At 40.4% G+C, this 26,092-nt stretch overlaps 1 protein-coding gene across 2 annotated transcripts; it reads right to left on the bottom strand.

Moving 5' to 3' along the window:
• Positions 1–222: 222 nt before the first annotated feature.
• dok1a (docking protein 1a) lies at positions 223–12,640 on the bottom strand. 2 transcript variants are annotated; one of them, XM_044339810.1, is made up of 7 exons: positions 12,488–12,640; positions 11,428–11,506; positions 3,798–3,937; positions 3,594–3,704; positions 3,204–3,273; positions 1,758–1,930; positions 223–1,585 (listed from the first exon to the last, which is right to left on the bottom strand). In XM_044339810.1, exons 1-7 carry the CDS (start codon positions 12,542–12,544, stop codon positions 656–658), a joined length of 1,560 nt encoding a protein of 519 aa, XP_044195745.1. In that variant the 5' UTR covers positions 12,545–12,640; the 3' UTR covers positions 223–655. The 2 variants fall into 2 exon arrangements, with proteins under 2 accessions (XP_044195745.1, XP_044195752.1); XM_044339817.1 differs by having other exon boundaries at positions 12,484–12,588.
• Between the last annotated feature and the right edge of the window lie 13,452 nt (positions 12,641–26,092).

Raw genomic sequence — 26,092 nt, 5'->3', positions numbered from 1 at the left:
CATCTTGATACGGTTTGAATTTGTGCTTGTGCTCACATTGTCCAGGCTGTGGAAGAACACCCTATATGCCCCAGAATGTGAATATGTCAATCTAGCAATAGTGTTAATAGAGGAGGTTCTCTAATGCAGTTTTGAACAGAAGGTCTCAGTGATATTTGTCCCTACATGGATACTGTTGGGTCCCTATTAAAATATAGATTCACATTTTTTTAGGTCTGTCCTAAAATACTGTGCATTAAGAGAATTCTTCCAAATGAGCTTCCAGTGTAAAAGATATGGGAAAAAATCCACAGCTCTCATTCGTGCAAAATAAATTCAAAAGTTTACTTGAGGTTAATATGAGGCTTCAGCAGTTAGTCAAAGGGAGTATCTTCCAAAGTTGGGCTTTTTAGGGTGGAATTCCCTCTTTAAGCATTTTCAGCTGTAGAACTCCCTTGTCCCTCTCTAAGAAAGGTTAGTTTAGTAAGCCAAACCATTACACATACAGTAAATTTTAATTTGTTCACAACTAGTTGATTTTTGAATAGACAGTAACACATGAATGGACACAAGCAAATTGTTTGAATACATACACACAACAGCAAGTGCAGTTAGGCTTTACATACTGCAGAAGTAGGTAAAGCATTTTGGTACTCAGTTGATTTAAATGGCTGAATTATATAATCCCCAGGTTTTCATAGATGACATCATCAAGAGATTGGTCCGAGGCTTTTGCTGTGGTCATACTGGTGGTAACAGGGGAAGAGGACGCAGAGAAGGACGGGGTGGTGTTAGAAGATGAAGAGGGACTAGAAGCTGGAGTTGTTTTGCAAACTTGAGCATAAAGGTGGGCAAACGGGTCTGGTTTGGTTTCATTTTTATGAGACTCCTTCTTGCTCAGGGGCTCAGTATAAATGGGTTCATCATCTGCAAAACCCTTCATCTTTCCTTTACTCTTAACGACATTCGGTTTGCTCTGGACTGGGATGACTTTGTCATACACCTCTGAGTAGATTGAATCTTGGTGACTGATGATGAAGCAGGGAGTGGAGGAATCAGAAGGCAGAGTGACGGGTTCTCTTGAACTGGGGGGTTGAAGTGGAAGAACGCTTGCAGGGTCTACATACAGAGCTGTGGTCACTTGGGGTTTTGGCGTAGATTGGAGGCAATCAGCTGGGTCGGCATATACAGCTTCTGATTGGCCACCATGACAAACTCCAGAGGGGCTGTCATGTGTGGGGACCAATGGGAGAGGCATGAGGGTGATAGGAGCTGGCTGTGCTGACCCACATTGTGATGAACCAACTGGATCTTCTTGAACATGCACACTCTCTTCTGATGTCTTCTCCTGTGTCCGCAGTTTGTTTTCCAGAATGGAAGCCATACTGGTCATATCAGGTATTTTTGGGAGAGGGGAATGAGCCTGTATGTTGGTTACAATAACTCTCTCACCCTCTTGGTTATGGTTGCCTGAAGTACCAGATGAAGACTTCTGTTTGATGGTACTTTGAATCAGGGAGAATATTTTCTCAGGCTGCTGTGTCTCAAAGGTGAAGGTTCCAGGACCAGAGTCGCAGCGTCTGCCTGCTTCAATTGTTAAGGCCAGCTGATAAGTAAACACAAAGAGCCATATAAGGTATCTTCATGTAATGAAAATTCTAAGAATGAAAAACAATGCAATGCAACACCTTTGCAATCCAATCCATGTGAAACTTGTATTATTTAGTTTTAAAATTCAGGAAAGCTGGGTCGATTGCTTAGGATATTGCAAACCTTACCTTATCTTTTCCATATCGCCTCAGCAGTTCGTATGGCCATTCTCTAATAACATTCATCTTCTGTATTTCTCTCAGAAGTAGCGATTCTTGCCCCACCTGCAGCCAGTATGACCCCTGGAGGCCGCAACGTAATGCTGCATCTGTCCTCTGCACCACCACCCAGAACTCTGAGGCTGGAGAGAAGAGAGAGAATCCTCTCAGTCACTATTGTGAAAATAAAATAGCTTGCAGTTTGATAAAGCAGAACATTGTTCAATCCTCAATACTTAGGGCCAAATCCACAAAGAATGGATTGCGCCCGCTAATAGCACTGTGAATCACGTAGTATTTGCGCCTGCAATCTGCCCTGCTTTAAGGTCCTATTCACAAAAGACTTTTTTTATAATATGCCGGCGCAAACATGCCCATAAAGTTCTGCAGCTGAGTGCAATTTGCTCATTTGCTCATTTTTAGCGGCCGCAGAAGCCTTTGTGGATTTGGCCCTTAGAGTTTGAGATGCCCTGTGGAGTTTTCTTGTAAACAAACAAGTTATATTTACATTGAGTGTTCCTCACCAAAAGACCACCAAAAATTTGTTGAATGAATTTACTTGCTCATAAAACATTTGCAAAGCCGATTTTGAAAGCATTTTAAATCCTACATTCAAGTTTACTAGCTTGCAGTCTTCTTCTTCCCTGCCTTTGTTGGCACATTGCTGTGTTTCTCGGTGGATTACCGTCACCTGTAGATCACTGAAATAGTGTGAAACCATTGGCAAGACTGTGTATTGCGCCACCCACATGCACGTGTGTCCTTGTGTCCATGCACAAATGAGACAAACACAACATGTACCCACTCAATAGCACTACTAGAGGTCAGAAACTCTTAAGAGTACCTTTAACATACTCTACCGAAAACCTACTGTATGTTTTGATCAAATGTGGGCATGAAAAGTTAGCTCTAAGAAAGTTGTAGCCTGCCCCTTCCTGGAGGACGGCAGCTATAGTTAACTTGGATTCACAGTAGTTACAATAGATTCACAACGAACAGTTTTACTGCCGTTCATTATTTGCTCAATATGTTCTAAATACTCATATTTTTGCCAAAATATACCAAAACAACCTATCTATTTAGGTTTGTTTCATGCAGACACATTTGCTTACATTGGCTGCAAATTACAAACAAGTTACCTCCCCCATGTGTGTGCTAAGTGCAGCCAATCACCACTTTAATAAGTACACTTTTGAACTCGCTCGACTCAATCATTTTCTTGTTAAGTTTCTTTTACATACCATCAACAACAAATCTCCTCTAAACAGGACAGGTAAGAGATAAGTGTCACATTAAGAGAAGTGATGACAGTAGGATTATGGTGGGTTGCGGAAGTAATGAAACACAGAGAGGAGAAAAAATGGCAAAATAGAGGAGAAGATGAAAGAGTAGGAGCAGAGTACAGGGGAGATTTACCTTCCTTTACTGTGGCATATATCTGGTTTTCTTCCATATGAAACTGATTAGGGCTCGAGCCACCACCTCTCTGAGAGACAAAGACACAGAGAGAGTGAGGGGAAGAAAAGAGTTGTTACACTAAATCAAATTACAAAAGAATGCCTTTGGAACAGGTGTTGTATGCAAACTTGACTAATTACTCTGAACTCTGCTGAGCCATAAAAACTACCTTTTATCCCAATTAGTCGATAATTACAGTATAGCACACCTAAATACTGTTGATGAGGAGCTCTCAGAACTTCTCTTGGCTTTTTTACAGGACACTGATGTAACCTGTTTTGCCTGAAGTAATAATTATCAAGGTACTAACCATTAATACAATTTAGGTAATTTCTGCCCCCCTCTCACCTGAAAGGTGCTTTGACACAGTTTTTCCACCCAGTCCACGCAGTCGTCTTTGAGTGCAGCAAACACCATTGTTCTGTCCTGTGTCTCCACACAAAATGCTGACATGTTCTCCTGCAAACAGCACAGAGAGCAGCTTGTAGTATTTTCATCTGTTTTAACTATTACTGATAAATGCAAACATTATAAACACCCAGAAAAACTGACCATGGGACAGGCCTCAGCATTTGGGGGGAGTCTGAGGACACTAATCAGCTCGGACAGTCGGACCACTTTCAGCTTCCTGTCCCCATGAGGCTGGTGATGTCTCCTGACCACAGCGCTGTGATCACCTCCTGCCCCGCCCCCTGCAGGATACATGATGGACAAACAGGCACAGGCCTGTTAGGTTCAAATATATGCCCATCAGCAAAGAGTTACAACTCATATCTGAAGATTATTTTATTCAAAATATCTTTCCACCTTAAACACCTTTCCCAGAGCAGGCCTGTATTTTGTGAAAAAGAATTATATGATGTGTAATGTATTAATTAATCTCTTGAACAACATGATTAATGTGTGTGAATGCATCAGTATTGGTTCTAATATATCATACTCTCAGAAATAAGGGACAAACCACCTCATCAAGCTTATTTGCCAAACACATACAGCAATCACATACACTTTGTATTGTTGTAAGCCCGTTTCAGCAGAGAGAGTATTCTAGACTGCATAACACACACTTTCTCAGGATGGAGACACTGCACAAGGCAACTTTCCTGAATGCCAAATTGCCACAGGTGATATCTTTAAGCAGGAGGTGTGAGTAGCCTTTTGGCTGACAGATGTAGCAATTTTCCCTTAAAAGAAACCTGTAGGTTTAAGTCTATTTACTTTACACCAGCGTTTCCCAAACTTAGGCTCGCAACCCAAAATGGGTAACAGTTCTATGATATGTGAATTCATTTTGAAAATTAAAATAGAAGATGAGTGTTCAGCTCAGATGCTGTGTGTGTCCCCCCCCCCTCACGATCCTGGACGATCCAGAGTTCATAAACTTTGGTTTCACCAAAGCCATTCTAAATGCAGAGCAGAGGCCTCAATGTATTTTATGTGGGGAGATGCTCAGTAATAAGAACTTTAAAATGAACAAAGTCAAAAGAATGTTTCCTCTGCAAAGAAGAGATGTTCAGGAGACAATGTGTTGAATTTAGTGGCATCTAGCAGAACAGACTTAGCAGAAATGGAGTATAATATTCATAAGTATGTTTTAATTAGTGTATAATCACCTGAAATTAAAAAGCTTGTGTTTTCGTTACCTTAGAATGAGCACTTTATATCTATATAGGGAGTGGGTCTTCTTCCATGGAACCCACTATGTTGCACCGCCATGTTTTTACAGTAGCCCAGAATGGACAAACCAAACACTGACTCCAGAGAGGGCCTTTAACATTTTTCGCAAGTTTCACAGCCACCATAGATTCTCCTACAAGCGTGGAAGAGGGGGTCAGTTTGTTGCAATCTGCGACCTCACTGCTAGATGCCACTAAATCCTACACACTGGTCCTTTAAGGTGACAGTATTTTGACAGTGGAAAAGTAAGTTGTGTTTGTGTAGCATTTGAATTGTTTTGTGTGTCTGTTACTTTCACTGGTTAGATGGTGACTAGTATGTATGTTGCTAGCTAGCTAACATTACTTGTCAGTGTTAGCCATGATGGCTGACGTTATCTTGCTAGCTGCAACTGACATTAGCCTGCGAATTGGAGATGAAATAAAGTTAGCTAGCTAGCCATAAAGTTTATTTTTTTTGTAATGTCACTTTTCGCAAGGCTCTCCTGTATTTGCTCATTTACCAAACTGGCTCCGTGTCGCAGCAACAGCCAACACCACGCAACAGTCATGCACGACATTCCGCCCCTAACTTGCGGACTTGTCCCTAATGCGGATTAGACAACAAAGTGCATTTATTCAACATTGTTTTGACAGTGGAAGAGTCAGTTATGTGTTTTTTTATGTTTGTATTAGTTAAGTGTGTATGTGTGTTAGTTTCCATGCCAGTCAAATGTCAGAAATTCTTCGTGTGTGTGTATGTGTGTGTGTGACTAATGTGATGGTGACCAGTGAGAGTGGTGATTTTTAACGATAATATCCCCTCTTTCATCTACTAGGCATTCAAAGGGAACAGAGCAGCACTGAAGGAATCATACCAAGTCAGCCTCCACATTGCCAAGACAAAGAATCCCCATTCCATTGGGGAGCAGCTGATAAAACCATGTTAAAAGATGTGTGTGTGTATGTGTGTCTCTCTCTTTTGGGTGAGAAAGCAGCAAACAAAGTTGAGTCTGTCAAGGACATGGCAGAAGATATTCAAAAGTCGGTTACAGAGGGAATATATTGAACACAAAACATTTTCACTGCAGCTAGATTAGTCATATGTTAGCATAACATAGCATAACATTGCACATGGCTAAGCACAAGAATATTTAATGTTGTTGGTGTACATGTTTTGATTTGATTTAACGGTGTTCATTGAGCTTAATTGTACAATGTCTGTTCATAATTTAGATTTTGGATAGTGACGCCGCTGAGGTGATGTTAGTTTATACTTCACACATGTATTCATAGGACTGGAGTTACTAACACATTTTGCATTCACACTAACTAACATATTTTTTAACTTGGCACCGTGTCCTACAGGAATTGGCTTTAAACACAGACAGAGAGGAAACTCAAAGTTCCCGCTTTATAAACTCCTTTGTTTCTGACCTGGGAGGCAGGACAAAGACACACACACACACGACCTGAGACGTCATTTTGGACATGAGTCCATCACTTTGTCAAACATTTTGAATCTTTTGAGTTTTGCTTGCAATTCACACAGACACACACACACACATATTGTGATTTTGGTTGTAGTTATTAAGTTAATTGTTAATCAGAGTTCCCTATTGATGGTTAGTATATTTAATTAGACTGAAATAATTAATTGGTTATCAATTTTCCCTGTCTTTTACAGTAGTGCCCTGAAGAGGACTTAATGTAAATTAAGTCATATTACTTAATAGAATTATGAATTATTTCTGATAATTATTATTTATTTCTGATAGCCAAATTTAATCTAAATGCCCTACATAAAATGGTGCATGATCCCTACAACACAAAAACAACAGGAGAGGATATTTTCAGAGTGGTGGACTCAAATTTGAAAGACTTCAAATTGGAAAGGATTAACTGTATTGCATTGCAAGCATTACAGCATGACCTAGGAGAGGTTTTTGATGTAGTTGTGAGAGTAGTGAATCTAATCAAAAAGCAACCACTACAATCAAGGCTCTTCGCAGAGATATGCAGGGAAATGGGGGCAGAGCATGAGCACCTGCTCGTTCTGCAGAGAGTGTGGACACAGAGGGAAGAGTTCATGGCCTACCTCAAGAATGAAGACCCTAACCTTGCCAAGCATTTTCAGGAATGGCAAGATTTGCCTATATCTTGAAGTCATTTTTAATACGCTCGACACACTGAACACAAAGGAAAGGAGAACAACATTTTGGAGCTGGAAGATGGAATTCAAGGATTCACTGCACGCCTGAATCTGTGGCAGTCCCAGCTGGGTACAGGAGAACTGGCAATGTTTCCTGTCCTCTCTGCCTACTAAGAGACCACAGGTGTTCCCCTGAGTGGTAAACTTTTAGTGGGTGAAGTATCCCTTACAAGCTATGTCATCACTATAGCTGGTTTAAGTCAGACAGAGTTAGAGGCACTGGTCACACTGCAGCTCAACTATGGCAGTAATGCCTTTTGAGACAATCACCCTCTCACAGTTTTGGATTGCTCATTTCCAGGTAGAGTTCTCCTGCTTAACTAGGAAAGCTGTAGATGTGTTGATTCAGTTTGGCACCGAGATACTAAATCTAGGTTTTCCAATCTAGCATACCTGAAAAACAAATACAGAAATAGACTAAATGCACAGCATGACCTCAGACTTTCAAAAACCAAGCCCAGAATAGATGTGCTGGTTGAAAACTTCAACTAACCACACACCTCTCATTAGATTTCATTGTGCCATTGAGGAAATATTACAGCCCTTCTAGCATCAGAATGTTGCTCAGTGTTGGGGTTTAAGGTTGAGGGACGGAGGGAGGGGAAATGGAGAAATGGAGAGTTGAGAAAGGAGTGAGAAATAGAAAGGTGAGTAGAACATGTTTGTTCATTTAAAAGTGTTACAAAATTGTATGTACATGTTTTGAGGTGGTGAGAAACTTAACATTACACTCAGCAAATTTGATTATTGTTGTCATGCACTTTTATGATGAAATAAATACATTTCATATACATTTTAAATTCATGGTTTGTTGTGTTCTTTATCAGTAGTTTAAATGTAGATGTTATGGCAATTCATGATGTAATTTTTTTTCTTTTTTTCTCTTTTGGGTCTCAAGCTGAAAACGTTTGGGAACTCCTCCTTTACACCAGTGATATGCAGTAAATGGAAATACAGTATCTGTTGAAGACAATCCAGTCAACAGCATTGAGCTGTCACTGGATAATAATTCATATTCATATAATGTTATTAATGTTTACAAATAGTTCTGCCTTGTTTTACTTAATGGGGCTCAGAGACCAAGAGCTTCTATTCTGTTTATGTTGAAGCATCTCAGGTGTTCAGATGTTTGCCATAGTTACTTTAAAATATTGTTTTGAAGTTGGCTGTCATATCTTGGTCATTTGCCCAAAGGTTCATCTGGTGTTACTGGATTTACACACCAATCTTTGAATGTACTTTCATTCTTCATTTGTTCTTTTTATGTCCAGATGTCAGTTTTGGAATGTTGATGTTGATTTTTTAAAGCAACTTTAATAGAATGATGAAGAAAAACAAAATACTTATACACAATATGAGTGTGATTGTCAGAATAGCACATGTATGTGCTGAATATCATGTCACATGGAAGGGATATGGCGCCATCTTGTGAAAGCAGACTGTGATTTCAGTGCTGCTTCGCATGCAAAAGAAATGATGTTGATGGGATGACAAGTAATTTCAACATGTTTTAAATGAATTCATCTTCACATTCTCAAAACATATGCTCTGACATCACTGATTGTAATAATAGAAGAAGTGCGACATGCTTGTTTCAGCATATACACATTATCCATGTATAACTGCACCTGAAGTGAGATTGAATTCCAGAACCTTTGGTAAATACACTGTCTCTCTTGTTTTGTGTGAATCTATTTCCATTTTTTTTCTCCTTTCTTTAGAAGGAACAACCACAGAGCAACGTGAAACATTACCAGCTGGTTTCCTGCTGCCCCACAGTGAGGACAAAGAAGAATAAAACAGCATAAAAACAAGACAAACAGAGACACAATAAAAAATTGACAAGTTAGACAAAATCATTCTTCATATATAGGGGCTAAACAACAGACCCATTTTAAGAGTGAATATTGAATAACAGAATACAGCATTTGTCAGGAAATAGCAAGAAAAAGTAAATGTATACAGGCAGGTCACACAGAGTTCAAAGGGAAGAATTTTGATTCTGTATAAATCTGACGTTTATTCTCCCTTATTTCTTTATGCCAAAATAATTATTGTTAATGCTATGAATGTAAAATGTATTTTGTAGATCAGATAAAACTTGTGTTTTCCCAATAGAACTAAAAGTCTCATACACCTACTTGACAAGCAAAGCAAAACACTGCACGCTGTTACACTTTGGACTTTGGACACTAACACACTAACAACACCTTTAGGTGGAGGACTTTGACAGACCTAAGTTGACTCATTAGTTAATCTCTGGTGTATTTGTGACTCTCGCCAGCATTCAGGAGTCCTATTTTGACAAAATAGTTTTTTAAAATGACTTCCTGTCTCATTTTGCTTTTTCTAACCACTTTTCACTGACACTGATGGAAAACATCATGAGTTGAAGGAAAGATAAAGAGATAATTCATAGAAATAAACAATGGCAAAGTCCACGTAAAAAAACTATACACATTTAAAAAAGTTATACTAATAAATTGTACTCAAGTAAATAAGAACTAAATACCAAATCAAATTATATACACAAAAACACTAGATACTAGAGGTCAAAATCTTCATATTCATGTCTTCAGCATAGCCTTTTAAGAACATAAAGGTCAGGCTGAAATTTGTCAAAATTTCTTTGAGAAGCCCCGTGTATGGCAGATTGGAGTGATGAGGTTCATGGCTCTGAAATCTATAACATGTATTTACTGGACAAAATCAGAAACACCTGCATTGTGAGCTGGAATTAATTCTTTCCTTTTACACAACAGGAGACTCCTGTTTCAGGCTCTAGAAGCACTGCAGCTCCTTCCTCGTCCTCTCTGACTAATTCAACCAGCTTTTATCATGGCAGCCACTTAGGCACTTTCAGGTCAACTCACTCTGTTTGGAAGCCTCCAAATTGACTGTCCTCACAAACACCCTGCCTCAGTGTGCATCATCACATCCTTTTGGGACCCACCTTAGCTGGAACATGGTCATCACACACAGCAGCATTCATAACAGTACACAGAGTCTAACATCCACTTAGTTACACCACACTTCACTTTCCTCACTGCAGCTGAAGTACTTTCAACTACTTTGCCCGTCTGCACCCCACAGTTAACTTTCTCCACCACTTACGGCTGATTATGTGTTCCCTTTTTTGAAGTCATGTTACTCATGTTATCATTCTAAAACACCTCTTCATGTTACTTTTTGTTCTTTGGATTATTCAATATGTACAGCATGTGTAATATGTGCACAAGTGAAGCCTGCATGCAAGTTCACACGGATTACTCAAGAGGCAATGCGTCATGCAAATGCATCCGCTGAGCTTACATAAGACCATCTCCAATTCTGGGGTCTATTTAAGCTGTCAAACTCACTGCTCATGTTCTGCTGCTGCCGCTCGCCCTGCTGCTGCATACACGTCACACACATCCACCACCACCACACAGCATCCACCTGTGGGCTGTTTCTCCATGATTCCCCATGACAGGCGCTGCACTCATCTCTCCCTGCTTGTGCTTTCTCTGGCTTTATGTTTAGCTTCTCAGGGATTCTTGTTTTCAGCCGTTGTTCTACCCAACCTCTGATATATTTTGGGCCTACAGTTTGGTGAAGAGCATTTCAGATGCACCATTCTGTGTAAGATGGGGTCTATTGTAACTAATTTAACTAATTTAATCCAAACTGTAACTGGAGGATAAATGTATATGAAATATATCAAATATGAAGTTTAGTGTTACAAGATGAATTAAAGGATAATCCCTTTTTTTTAGCACTGGGCCTTATTTTGTTCATCATTCCTATTGTATCCATCAACCTGATGAGGCAAGAACCAGTCAGACAGGCAGACGTAAACAAAGCCCCAGTTTAGACAATGCTTTTTTTGGAAGAGAAAATGATAAAGGACTACCGACCTGTCCATCCATCATCCATTACAGTTTACAGACAAACTTCCTGGTTTAACTTTGACCTTCTACACAGCCACACAGCTGTGTAATGATCGATTATTGCTGACATTTTGGATGGGCTTTAGTATTGAATTTCCACCAGGTTGGCAGGCTTGCAAGAGACACATTACAAAAATAAGCAGATGTAGCAGATATTCTGACTTTTAGTCCCTAGTATGGATCTAACTCCAAAAAGATTTTCCCATAATGCATCTTAATAGCTTCTTCCATTAGACTTCCCTGCCTAGTGAAAGCAATTGAACTTGTGTTCCCAGATCTAGCTTGGTGAGTGCAATGTTATTAAAACCAAAAGAAATTATAGCAAAAACTACAAGGCAATTGTAATGATGAACTGGAAGTGCTGAAACAAGATAACATTAGCGTACCTCCCATATTCTGGATCTCCAGTCGACCCACTCCATTGCTGCTGTGGGGAAACAGAGACAAGCACACTGGCTTCCATTTCTGAGAGGAGAGAGACAGAGGAAGAAGATGCTGGTTATGACAGAATAATACTAACTACAATATAGCGTGAATGTGTCACCGACTAGTTACATAGTTGAAGCTTATGGTGGATTAAATACTTTTCTCCTCTTCCTGAGCTATCTAAACACACACCCTCAACCTAAACATTTCGTCATGGATATGATAGTTTTGATCCTCCCACGTGTTACACAGAAAGTAAATATTAGTCACATCCTACTGTATCTGTGTAATCTCTGACACAGTCCTCCTATCAACATAAAAGAAGAAATGCATGCCTATTCTTATAAGTTTTGTAGTGCTGTTAAGTAACAAATATCATGTTAACTTTTAAACTTATATTATAGCACTAGAAGTCACTGACATATCCTTTATTTTATCTGATGCATTTAAATACATTTACAGTGATTTGTAATTGATTATGTGAAATGAATTCTTAGCCTTTGCATCTCTAAAATTACTTTAGGTGTGATGGTTGAGACTACAATCAGTCAGTGCACTGATAGCACATTTTGTGAATGCGTGCTTTGTGTCGGTGCAGCGCAGGAATGTGTTACATGGATACTGAGTTGTGTTCCAACTTGTCCACTTGCTCTGGTTTCTCGTTAGAGCAACACACAGAAAGGCTCAGAGCTTTTCAACCATAAGTTTCGGCTCGTGTTTCACGAAACTATGACAAAAGCATCGAGCAATGTAGTAATTTACTGTGGGCCAGTAAAACGGTATATCATCTTTCTGAGTCACTTATTAACTATTTATGTTGCGTCAAGTCAGTTTACTGAGTTTTCCTATCAGGTTGATATGATAATGTTCCCATTACTGTACTCTTAATACTTAACAATTATTAAGCGCTGTTAGCAAACAAGGTTCAACGTCATGTCATCTGCTTGACTCTGGAATGAGCACTAAAAGCAACTCACTGAAAAAGAACAGCAGACTAGATTATAATATCTCTGTACTCACTTTGCCAGCTTTGAGTGGTTGGAGGTAAACCTTCCCTGTTTTGGTCTGAGAGTCCATCTATGACGCTTGAGCACTTCACTGCTGGCCTTTGGATTCAGAATCACATATGAGGATTTCTTTTTTTCCCTTTTGGTGAATAGCAGGGTCGGGGTGTGTCCATAGTCAAACATTCTTGAAATATGATCCTCATAGGTGTGCACACATACGCACGTATAGGTGTAACCATGATTGCAACAGTGAGGGAGACAGATCTAGTTTAGGATAGATAGATAAACGTATTCACAATTTACATGTAAATCATTTTATTTATTTAAATTAACACATTTAAACATAGACCAAAATGAGTTAAATATAAACTTAATGTAGTCCCACTTAAGGTCTAATCATCATAATAATCACAAACTTTGATCTTTCTCACATTTAAATATACTGATTAATTTAATATAAATATATAGGGTTGCTCTTGTCTTACACTCGTAAGTACAGAAAAGAGAAACAGTTTAACAGTATAATACAATGCAATACAACAGAAAGGTTTTCTCATTTTGTCCACATTTTTACTTTACTTTTAATAATTTCAATTCTTTCAATGCCTTTGAGCATGAATTATACAAAATGACACCAGGTTATGAAATGTGCTGCAGAGAAAAGGTCACTGCTAAATATAATGAGGATCGAAGTTCACATACAAAGGAACAAAAATCGACTGCTATATATATTCATGCTTCCAACAAAAACACTTCCTCTTTTCTGTGCAGATTTTCACAGCAGCAGGAAGATAAATGTCAACACTTTTTAATTATTGTTGACACAGTGTAGATTTTACTTTAAAAAATACCCTTTTCCCTTTTGAAAGATTGTAAAGTATAAAATCAGAGTTTTTAATTTTTTTAATTTAATCGACTTTTGGTATTTAATAGCTGATGAAGAGTTGGGTCTTGGGTTTGCTTCTTATTTGCCCACAGATCTGGGAAAAACATATCTGGTTGCAGTCAGATGTGAAGGACTCTGAGATGACACACAATTCTTGCACTGTCAAACCTTTTCTCCTGGGAAATTTACTGTGGGCTTGAGTATTGATTCTCTGCGTGTCCACCTCATTCCTGACCATCGACCATCTGATGAAATGATCAATTGAACTGCATGAATACTATTCCAGTCCTTTCCAACTGCCTGTTTTTATTTACACATCTACTTGTGTGACTGAAAGCTACACATCATTTTCCACAAGGACACATGTCCAGGCTGGTTCTTTTACAGCTTCCTTATTCAGGGATGGTGTTTGAGAACCCTGAAGGTCATAAATCTAACAAACTGAACTCCAGTTGGGTGAAGCATTTACATTCTTTTCTGCAGATGCAAGACACTACTCTTGATTTCAAGACTGGTCATGCTGCAGTAAACTGTGATTACTGCAGTGCAATCTGAGAGGATTTGGGGACACTTGTGTCATCATACACAGCTACAGCAATGTTTTTATGGACTTGGTAATTCGTTTAGATATTCTGGTTGTTTCTTTAGAATATTAGGTTTCAGTATTTTTGTATAGGTTTTTATTGAAATAACTTCACCTTTGAAGAATTGTCCTGTTTTTTTGTTATTTGTAGTTCAGTTGGTAGTGTGTTGTTTGTGTATTACCCCTTTTTGTGTCAAAATGGTCCGATCAGCCATTACATATGTTTCCCTTTGTGTTCAGTTTGTTAAGTGGCATAGCCTGAGTTTAGTTCTGTTTAGTTCTTTTATGGGCCCAGAACCTTTGTTACATATTTCTTGTAAATTTTTTGAAAACTACCTGTGACTCCTCATGCCTGCCAGCTCCGTCCCTTGCACTTCTTGTAAATCTTAGCTTAGCTTTTTTTTCATCAGTTAATCATTTTATTATATAATGTTGCTCAGATGAATGGTGAGGAAAAAAAGATGTACACACCATAAAGCAGATATATATATATATATATATATATATATATTTGTTGCCTCTTTGGGGGGCAGTAAAAACAAGCTGTTAACAGCATTGTCACTATCACCTTTATAAAGTTGCTGTGGTGAACAAACAGTCGTGTCTCTGGCCCCCTGGCAAATGTAAATCCATGCACTCTCCTTCTTCTATGGTCTCCATCAACTCCTGAGGGAAATATCTGCAGCTCTTTAGCTGCTAAATGCTCCTCTATGTTCACCAGCTAGTTGATTACTGTTTCTGTCAGCTGTTTGGTGCGGGGGCGGGTGACATATAGTGGTTTTGTCAGAGCTTTGTCGCTGAAAACAGCTGTCCGCTGTGGCTGAAAACGAGGTTGATGAGAGCAGTGAGTGTGAGCCGGTTTGATCCATTGTTCATATAAAAATGTTGATTAGTGTTGCTTTAAAGAGGACAGGGTGATAGGAAGATAAGAAAGATGATGATGGTTATACCTCCATTATCAGGGAAGAATAAAGATAGCACTTTACATTGAGTCCCTCTAGCTAACATGTATAATCAGTATACAAACATTTAATAACCATAATGTAGTTATAAGCAGATATAAAGACATTATAAGTATTTATTAATGTACAGCAGTTACATAACTTCACCTATGAAGACGTATTTTATATTATTACAACTGTTTTACTATATTGTCATTCATTATCTGTTTAGCATCCACTTATGGATTCCCACATAGGAGTCATAGTACAAATACATTAATAAACACTTTTATCTGCTTATAACTACATTATACTGTGTTATAAACCATTTATTAAATGTTTACATACTGCTAATAAATGTTAAAGTGTTACTGAATAAAGCAAACACAGACAACATACACCTATTTCAGAGTTCTGGGTAACAAACTGTCTGTGTCATGTGGTCTGTGCCCCAGAACGATTCTCTTCTCATTAGTGGTTAAAGTGTCTGCTCTTGCTGGCAGATTGACTTTTTCTAAGCCATGGAATCTTAATGTACAGATGTGTTGATTTGCATCATTAAAATGTACTGCGCCTCGATAATTTGGGTCATTTTACCTTATGGCATCCTTTGTTAATGTTACCTCGAGGTGACCTATTCATGTGTCAAGATTAATCACAGAGACATCTTATCATGTATAATTCCTTAGGAAGCACATCTGTGAAAGATCCTTTCTAACCAGTATGTGGACAGTTAACTTCCTGCCACTGGGGAGGCAGCTGATCAGGCTGGGCGGTAATTCTATGGGACAAGTCAGCATGGACTAAGCAGTCTCTTAAATCACAGTCCCACTTAGACACACCAAAAAAAAAAGAGGCTAATTCAGTGTCTGACTGCAGAATGTGCCACTTTTGCTTAAAAGCAGATTTGATGGCATGAGAGTGAGCAGAAAATGTGGTAATATGAGAAATTCTTCCCTTTTGACTTTGGATCAGTGCAGGATTTTTTTTAGTGCCTCCTCACAGGCCTCATTGATTCAAAAGGATAGAGAAGAGGAGGGATATCTGCAGGTTGAAGAAACCACTCTTTCATACTGGCACTGACATCCTCAGTAGATGAAATTAGAGGAAGAGATGTAACTGCTGTTATATGAATTCAGAAAAATACATGTTGACATGCTGACATTAACACCCCCCCCCCCGAGGACCCCAGATCTCCTGCACTGCCAAACTCCACCCAGAAACAGATGACCTTCTCTTTGATGTATATCAGCTTTGAGGCTGGTGCAGCTTTAGATGGAATTAATAACAATAAAAGGAGGCTGTGACTGGAAGGCATGGGCAGACTGAACAAGCTACCTGCTTTTAGATAGCAGAGTCTGTACAGTGTGCATTATATAGTAGGTTAGTTCCCTACTTTGGAACACATCAGTGATGTGATGTAACTGCTAATGATGAGTGTTTGTTTATGAACAAAGAATGTTAATAAAGTGTTGGCAGCATGTTCAACTCCTGCAGCTGTGGAGGGGGCAAGGAGAATAAAGGAGAGAGAGAGAAACCACAGAAGAAGAGTGTGTGTGTTGCTGATAGAGAAAGAGAGAGAGAGAGGCATAACCTAGGATTCGTTCAACATTTCACTGTCAGCTGGAGAATGGCCTAAATGAGGGTCATCCTTCCCTTAGAGGAAGGTCACCTCTATAGATTCACACACACACACACACTATGTGTATGAAGTGCCTGCTATTTGGTGTATGCGTGTCTAACATATCATGACTGTTTTTCTCTTCTGGCTCGTCTTTCACAGAGACACAAAGAGGATAATGGTTATGTGATACAGATGAAATAATGTTTCTTAGTGGTGACTGTGATCATTCTGGCAGAGTAGTGCAGAAACCTGATAGAATCTGAGTACACTTGCCACAGCAGTTATTAATGTAGCTGCCTGCTGCTGTGAACCATAAAAATGAGCCGAAAGACGTTAAAATACTCTGCACAGCTGAGGAGAACTGCAGAGCCCGGTGATAATTATTTGTGGATTTTAACGCTGAGTGACATCTTTCACATTATATATATTATTTGATCCACCGTTAATACAAGAAGACTAAGAGCCTACAGCCATGCTAGAGGCTCTGTAAGGCTGCACCTAGGCACAGCAGTGCTTTGAGCTAAATGCTAATGTCGGCATGCTAACATGCAAAAAGAGTTTGTTTTCACGTGAGCCCCATATGTTCACAACAAATGACTAATCTACAGAGAGTTCAGCCTAGAGAGAGCTTCCAAGGCTGAGTGACACTAGATGGTCATGTAAGGCATGATGCTGTAATCTGATGGACAGTTTCGCTGCTGTGCTGTGTATCCTCCTAGCGACGTTCTAAAAAGTTCTGTCCGTCTGACAAGTTGCAGTCACCCTGTGAGAGCTGAGAGGGAGAGAGGAAGAGAGAGAGTGGGATCTGTGGTGACATGACTTCCACTGCTGGTGAGTGAGGGATGATAGCGCAGGTGCACTGTAGGAGCATCATCTGTCAGATTTTGACTACTGACTAATTACTGTTGATTTAAAGAAGTGCTTTCCTAATCCTGTGACACATTGACAGGGGTTTAGGCACTCCATCTCAAAAGCAGTATCTTTTAGAAAGAGCCACCTTGTTTTCCATTCTCAGTCATAATCGGGCTGATTTGAGCAATGAGCTGTATAAAATCAAAAGGCTTGTAGAAAGATATTGATATGGAGTCTCCGTTTCTGTAAGTGCACTCAGCCGTGAGTTTTTGTTGCTTGAAAGAATTTCCCTCAAACATCCATGATAGTTTGGATTAGTGTTGTATAAAAGCATGTATGATAAGATGATTACTTTGAATAACTAACAACATATTAGCCTTACATTGTAATCATATTGTATACTGTAGGTACGTACTGCATATGGGTTTATTAAACTGGGGCATATGCTCTACACAGAAGAAGCAGTGTGTTTGTAGAACAGCATGCATTGATGCATTGTGAGCCCACACTCATTGCTGTACCTTTGGTTTTGTGTTCATTTTGAGTTGATGTGTTGAATTGTTGTGGGACACTCTTTGACTAGTTCTTGGTCCCCTCTGGGCTCCCATTAAAAAAATCCTAGGATCACCCAGATGAGACTCAAGTCACCCTGGAATCAGATGGCATCAGTATCACCGTTGACAGAGTGTACAACAACTTTAAAGGGGCAATATGTAAGAACTGTGAAGCAATTTACATATACTAATGGGTTTTTATTGCAAATGAGTGAACGGATTGTAATGTAACTTAAAAAAATGAGACCTTCACTTTCTCACTTTCTTCATTTCTATGTGAAAGACTCGGGCTGTTTTTTCCATGACAATCAAAAGAATATGATGTTTTTGCGCACTCCTGAGTGCCTCGCCTCTCTCCCGCTGTCAACAAACGACCAACAGCTCTCCTGCTAGGTTGGCTGGTGGCTAGCTGCCTAACCATGCCAGCAATCACTGTTTCTGGCTATAGTACCTTTGTTTTTTGGGGGGTTGAGACGGCTAGCTGCTTCCGCCAACCACCACACATTTAATAAGAAAACCGCAGCACGTTGCTCCCCGGCGACAGCTCGCTGAGCCTACAAGTGTTTAGTGAACACACTAAACAAAGTTGGAGGTTTTCAGGTTGGGCTCAGGTGGTTGATTAACATATATTTTTGCAGGTTGGGCAGTGACGAATGATCTCATAATGGGGCAGGTGTATGCGGGTATTAAAAAACTCTGACCCACACATCACTACCAGCCAGTGGCCACAGCGCAGCAGGGGCCTCTGTGTGTTTGCTCTGTGTGTGTGTGTGTGTGAGCGAGTGTGTGCACGTACAGTGGGGGGGAGAGGCTGTCTGACTGGGAGTGAGAGATGCTTTGCTGAAGCCCAGTGCAACACATTAGGGATCTTTTATTTTATTATGAGAAGTGTAAGCAAGGAAAAAGACATCACCTGTAATATTTTCGCACCGCTGCTCACTCGTGCTGACAGAGTGCAAGCATGCGCGCTAATTTGAGCAACAGGACGCTGACTGCAGCTCACCTAATGGCCACTAATGAGAAGGACTTTCTGAAATTTGCATATAGAACCTTTAAAGTTGATCAGAAGAGAAAACCAATAACATAGGCTTCAGTATTCATAACAATGGATTTGTATTGCTTTATGTGTAGCTGGCTGCATAATTGAAACTGCCCAATTGAGTACAGAGAGTGTTTCCAAATAGGGTAAATGTGCTGTTCTTTCTGTATCACTACTTCATCACACAGATGGATGCAGAGCATAAAAAATATATTGATTTAAATACTTAACATACCAGTTTTACCTGAAATTGTGTTAAGTTGATGAATTATTACCAGTTTCAGTGTTGATTCAACATTAATTATATATTGGTTCCATGTCTTCTAACTAGACATGGAATACATTACATTACTGGCTTCATCTATCTGTTGATGTTATGGCTTTTTGTCATTCAGACATAGCTCTCTGTTACGTATCTGTTTGCTATGACTTTATTCATACATGACAGGACTGATAAGGAAAGAACCACAAGGCTTGCACAATATTTGGCACCATGTACACGTGGTGGAGACTGATAATGACTGACTTTATATACGTATATTTGTGCATTTAAATGATACATTAATTGCAGTGCGCTCAAGAGAGCAGAACATGTGCATTTAATCTCTGTGCATATTTAACCTTGTGCTTTTCTCTGTATGCACTGAACCACCATTGTCTCTGACCAAATCAGTAGCGTTTAGCAGCGGAGCTCCACTTATTGGTGACTGAGAACACTGTTGTCAGTCATGAAACATTGATGATGTTATAGCTCTGTGGCATATAGTTGTCTGATGAGCTAATAACGTTGTAAACAGTGTTTGTAGAGGCCTAGTTTTGTACTACTGAACTGAAGACAGAATCATATGGATGGTGACTCGTTCACTAACTGATGTATGGACTGAGGTCCATTTGAACAGAGATGTGATCACTTAGTGTAGGAAATAATGAACGAACTACACAGGATAGGTTGTCCAAGCTAGGTCCATACAAATATAGTGCAAATTAGCCAACTTTCCAGATAATCTGAAAAAGAAAATTTGAACAAATGCATGTTTCCATCCACTGCAGTTATGTGAATATTAGGAGTTGGGTCGTTGAGCTGGTGGTGCAAATTTCTCAGTCAGGGGCCATTAAAAGAGCACTAGTCCAATATTCACTTGAGGAGCGTTAGTCTTTTTATTAATCTACACAGATCTGATGTTTTCATCTTCTGCTTTTTTTTTGACTCTTCGGTGGAAGCTTGAGCAGATGTTTAAGTCACATGCCTTTTTGCCATATTTTTTTGTGATTTTCTGAATTTCCATTCAGGTTCTTTATGAGTAAATTGAAAATGCAAATAAAAATGGGTGGATGGAAATGCACCTATAATTAGAAAATACAAATCTTTGACCTGAACTGAACAAAACAATTCAAGTGAGCAAACATTTGTAACGTACCCCTCTAGGTCAGACTTGTGTTGTATTGGAAGAGTTAAGGAAATGTAACTAGGTCTGATTGAAAGGTAATCATAGCTTTTACTTGGGCATTTATTCGGACATGAGATCAGCATGTAAAATTGCCATCACATTTATTATCATAAAGAAATGCATGTCTGTAAGGGGCTTACAGTAGGATGGGTTTATGCAGGTACAATGAGGCAGGACTGGTTGCACTGTCACAACAAATATTCATTTGAATCGTATGAGTTTTGAGAATGGATGAGGAATTTATTATTTTCCAAATAAATATCTCTCAAGTCATGGGACAACAAAATATTAGTTTCAGGAGAATAGCCTTACAAATGGAGATTTGACTTTAAAAAACAATTCCAAATTCATCTACATTTCTGCCACAAAAACAAATCTCTTGTTTAGGTGATATTCCTAAATTGGGATAGCATTGAGAAAATGGCCTCAGTGGAACACGATTATTTATGGGTTAAATGCTGAAGGTGAAGATGTAGGATTTGGGTGGATGGGTCACAACAGGACAGGACTGTGGAAGTACAGGGAGTGGATAGAGCAGGAGGTAATAATTGCTTGATTGCACGAAGAGTTGACAGGAAATGTTAAAAGTTTCACCATATTGCGCTGTAATACCCGGAACCTAATGTCTAATTCATATCTTGCACATTAGTGAGAGGAGGATGAGGGATGAGTGACAGCGGTGCAGAGTGCAGCCATCCCCAGTGTTCCTCGTCGCCTTTAACATATTGGGACACCAGCGCCTATGCCCTTACACTCCTCTCCTCCCTCTCTCTATGTGTGTGGTTTTTCTTATTTTTCTGGTCCACTTGTACCACACCTGTCTACATCCTTGAGTTTCATGCTTCTGGTCATCACTTAACATTTTGGCTGTTTGGTACAAATGATTTTGTTTTTATTATTTATTATAACACTTTATTTAACTAGGTGAGTCCCATTGAGATCGCGAGATCTCTTTTTCAAGGGAGCCCTGGCCAAGATAGCAACAACACAGTGTTTCAAACATCATAAGAGAAAACAATTAAAAACACATAAAATAAAACATACAGTAGCAACTCACAGAATCATATGCCTAAAAAGACCAATAAGAGGAAATGGATCTAGCTAAGGAAGCAATTACAGATTCCAATTGAATTTGCCTCTAAACCCTTCACTACATTTTTAAATGCCCTAATCGGGATCAGCTCATCTAGCTGCAAATCTGTCTGCAAGTGGCTCCAGGCTGCAGGGGCAGAGAACATAGAGGAGTGTTTCCCAAATTCATTGTAAGCCTTAGGAACAGACAGTAAGAGGGTGTCATTTCAGCGCAAACTATAATTACTAGTTTTGAGTGAGATATACCCACAAAAGTAAGAAGGGAGCAGACCAAAGATGGACTTAAACTAAATATGTATCAGTGAGTAAGTCTGCTTAAGGCCAGTGAAGGCGACTGAACTCTGGCATATAGGGTGCAATGGTGAGTGAGAGCTATGCAGCCTGTGACAAACATCAGAGCGCTGTGGTACACAGTGTTTCCAGTTGCTGACCACGTTTACTTACAGCATTTTTGCTGCTCTCAACTCAGTTAATTTTGCTATATTCTTCATTACTGTGGAAAATTACCCACTTTACATTTAAACTTGCACTAGTTCTGCTCAAGCACTCTTAGCTCTCTCCTTTTAGTGACTTTTCTCACCCCACAGTTGTTATTTTAGCTTAGCAGTTAGCTTAGCAGCTAACTTAGCTAAGCAGTTAGCGATGGCTTCTCTCTCTATCCCTCTCACTCTCCTGCTCTCTCTTGCTCGGTGTGTTATATATTTAGCTATTCCTCTGCCTCCTCTAGTGATAATAGTATGTGTAATAAATGTAGTTTATTTGCAGTGTTGGAGGCAAGGCTCAGTGAACTGGAAGCGCAAGTCTGCACCATGGAAAACCCATCATTAGCTAATGTAGTTAGTCAGCCCCCAGTAGCCAATGCGGGCTGACCTAGCATAGCTCCTACTCCCCCGGTAGTTCCTGAGCAGCCAGGAAGCCTGGGTGGCTGGGTGACTGTCTGAAGGAATCATAGCCCTAAGCAGAGGCCCACAGGTCACCACGGTGTGTACATATGCAAAGACAATGACGGACTTTGTTAGTTTTCTCTGGGCCCCTGCCAAATCTGACCAGTGATGACATGTATAGCCACATGTTATTATTCAACCGCTGGCTGTTGAGGTGGTGTCCAGCAAATGACGTGGGCTTCATAGACAATTGGCAGACTTTCTGGGGAAAACCTGGTCTGATTTGGAGAGACGGCATACATCCCACTTTGGATGGAGCTGCTCTCATATCTAGAAATATGGCTCAGTTTATTAGTAGACCAAAACCATGACAACCCAGAGTTGAGACCAGGAGGCAGAGCTGTAGTCCTACACGCTTCTCTGTGCTTCCATTAGTACAGTTACCCACCCAAAACCACATAGAGACTGTGTGTGTCCCCCGACCACTTAAATCAATTTAATCTTAAGTAAACAGAAGAGGATTCATTCATAAAAATCTAATAAAAATTAACACCACTACTGCAATAGTACAACAAAATAGGATAATTAAATGTGGACTCACATTAGATCACTATCATCTAAAGCCTTATTAATAAATGATCTAATCTCAGATTATCATATTGATTTATTCTGTTTTACTGAAACCTGGCTGTGTCATGAAGAATATGTCAGCCTAAACGAATCCACTCCCCCCAGTCATATTAATACTCACATTCCTCCAGACACAGGTTGAGGAGGTGGAGTTGCAGCCATTCTCAACACAAGCCTAATTATCAACCCTAGACCTAAATGTAATTATAACTCATTCAAAAGCAAGGCTTTTGAGTTCTTAGTCTCTCTCACCCAACCTGGAAAGCTTCACAGCCAATTCTATTTGTTATAGTGTACTGTCCTCCTGGCCCATACATATATTTTTATCTGAATTCTCAAGTTTTTATCAAACTTAGTCCTTAGTACAGAAGAGGGATGAGGGATGAAGAGATGAGGGTCGAGGATGAGGGATGAAGGAATGAGGGTTGAGGGATGAAGGGATGAGAGATGAGGGTCGAGGGATGAAGAGATGAGGGTCGAAGGGTTGAGGGATGAAGGGATGAGGGTCGAGGGATGAAAGGATGAGGGTTGAGGGGATGAAGATGAAGGGATGTGTGTGAAGTGGGAAGATGTGCAGCTCATAGATGCAGGGATGACACAAAAACACGAGGCAATTAAGATGTAGGGAGCAGGCACGTGGGGAAATATAACCTGGCCCTAGCTAGGGCTGAAGCAGCCGCGCCGTGGTGGCAGCAGGATGGAATCATTGGTGTGCCAGTGCGGGGGGGCGCTGGGTAGGGAACTCGCAAGCGAGTGGTCGGCTGGAGTGGTGGTGGAACTAGAGGCTGTGCAGAACTGGAAAGCCTGGCTTTGTAGGCTGTGGAGGGGCGGAGTGGCGGAGGCCAGAGTGAAAGTGCTCATGGGCAGAGGGTTAACGACGGCTGGAGTGAGGGGATCAGCAATGGGGGGTGCTGAAGACACAGAAAAAAACTTTTGGGTGTTGGGGAAGGGAGGGGAACAGGGATAGAACAGTAGGAAATTGAGTGGGTCCATCAGAGGGAGCACCGTGGCTCGGTGCAACAGTTGCTGTGGTAACAGCAGGACCGGAGGTGGCTGAGGCAAGAAACATAGAAGGAGCTGCTGGAGCTGAAAGTGTAGAGGTAGCTGCAGCTGAAGGAAGGAAGAGGAAGAGGAAAGGATGAGGGGATGTATGTGCAGGGGTTGATTGTGCAGTCTGCGGACACGAGGATGAGAGAAAAGACGAAAAACATGAGACAGATCAGACAGGGAGGGAGCAGGCACAAGGGAAGATACGACCTGGCCCTGTGAGAGGGCTGAAGCAGTTGGCTGCATTGTGACGTCATTGATGTGCGGCGCACGGGTAGCGCTGGGCGGGGAACCCGGAAGTGAGCGGCCGTCAAGAGCAGTGGTGGAGGTGGAGGCAGAGAGGAGCAGGAAGAACCTGGCTTTGTTGTCGGTTCTGCGAAACGGGATTTGTATCTGGAGATCAGCCTTGCCTTCAGCCGGGGCTGAAGAAGTCTGGGCTTTGTTGTTGTAGGTGGCGTTGTGACGTCATTGGTGTGCGTCGGCCCGGCGGCGGACAATGAACCCAGAAGAGCGGGAGGATTTGAGCTGGCGGCGAGAGGGTTGATGGAAGTAGAGTCTGCATAGAGTTGGGAAGTTTGTCTTTATCATCGTTTCGTTGGAGTGGGACGACCATCTCCCGAGTGGGCCATTGCGTGGATGAGTGTGGAGCTTCTGGATCCCAGCTGATCAGAAGCACGGTGTCTGGAGGAGAAGGGTTCCATGTGGATGTGGTAGTGAAGGAGATATCATGTTGGTACTGCTGTATCTAGTCGTGGGCAGTATGTTGCCGAGGAACGTGGATCATGAGGCATGGGCGGGAGATAAGCGTTTGCGATGAAAGCGTGTCGTAGGTCGCGTGAGAACTGAGACCAACGGGAGAGAAAGGGGTTAGACACACTTATATAGGTATGCATGGATGACTGAATTAGTGAGGCACAGGTGATTGAATTTAGTGAGAGAGAGGGGCGTGGTCTTGTTCCTGAACGATGGTTATAATAATAACTCCATTTAAAGGGGAGTTTGTCCTTGCCCCTGTTGCTAAGTGCTGCTCATGGGGGAATTGTTGGGTCTCTGTAAATTTAAGAGTACAGTCTAGATCTGCTCTATGTGAAAAGTGCAATGAGATAACTTATGTTATGATTTGGCGCTACATAAATAAAATTTAATTGAATTGAAAAGTATTCAACCAATGCAAGCATTGGGTAGAGGCATGCATGTACAGTTGATCACCATAGTCAAGTAAGGGAAGGAATGTAGCCTCAACCAGTTTTTTCCTGACACCATAGGAGATGCAGGATTTGTTTCTAAAATAAAAACCTAGTTTGAGCTTCAGTTTCTTTACTAAAGTTTCAATATGAAATTTAAAGGTTAAATGATCATCAATTAAAAAACCTAGATACATGTACTGTGACACTAAGTCAGTCTGACTGTTCTGTAAGGTTACAATTTTAGGAAGAGAAGCTAAAGTCTTCCTGGTATTAGAAAACAACATCAATTTGGTTTTTGTAGCATTTAACACAAGTTTCAGATCAAACAACTTGTGTTAAATGCTAAATGATACAGGGTTGTCATCAAATTGACCCTGTCTTAGGTTAGTGACCTGGTAAAGGGGTCTGCCATTCTTTGGTGCACAGGAAGTCCAGCTCCTTGCCAAATTCCCCAAATGATCTACCAGAAGTGGGGAGCATCTTTGTTCACTGTGCTCACTTACTGATATCACTACACTTCAACAGATAACCATAGATGCTTTTTACATGTTAAAGCAAGGTAAACACAGCTGCAGGTAATAACATTAATTATGTCAATGCTCACTCATTAGCTTATCTGAACAAACTGTAATTTAGTTTATGAGCTGCAGCTGTGTTTCAATGCTATGACACCTCTGTGAAAAAACTCCTCTGAGAAGCAATTGTACATATTGTTACGGTGACACATGTTAACTCACAGTTTATTTATTTTTAATGACTTTTCAGACCAAATTCTGAGCTCTACAATGTGAGGTATGTGTGTAAGAGGGATATTGTATGGTCCGATCATTGTTACTTCCAGTGTCATGTGT

This window comes from Thunnus albacares, chromosome 3 (assembly GCF_914725855.1).
Source record: "Thunnus albacares chromosome 3, fThuAlb1.1, whole genome shotgun sequence".
In the NCBI taxonomy this organism is placed as follows: Eukaryota; Metazoa; Chordata; class Actinopteri; order Scombriformes; family Scombridae; genus Thunnus; species Thunnus albacares.
Note: the sequence above shows the minus strand (reverse complement) of the source record. Positions and strands in the feature narration are given on the sequence as shown.

Bases quoted from the DNA above. Each gene is read 5' to 3' on its own strand.
- dok1a (XM_044339810.1), bottom strand. From the start codon at position 12,544: ATGGACTCTCAGACCAAAACAGGGAAGGTTTACCTCCAACCACTCAAA. The intron at 11,507-12,487 runs GTGAGTACAGAG...CTCTCCTCTCAG, and splicing joins AACCACTCAAAGCTGGCAAA to AAATGGAAGCCAGTGTGCTT. The intron at 3,938-11,427 runs GTACGCTAATGT...TGTATCCTGCAG, and splicing joins GGAGATCCAGAATATGGGAG to GGGGCGGGGCAGGAGGTGAT.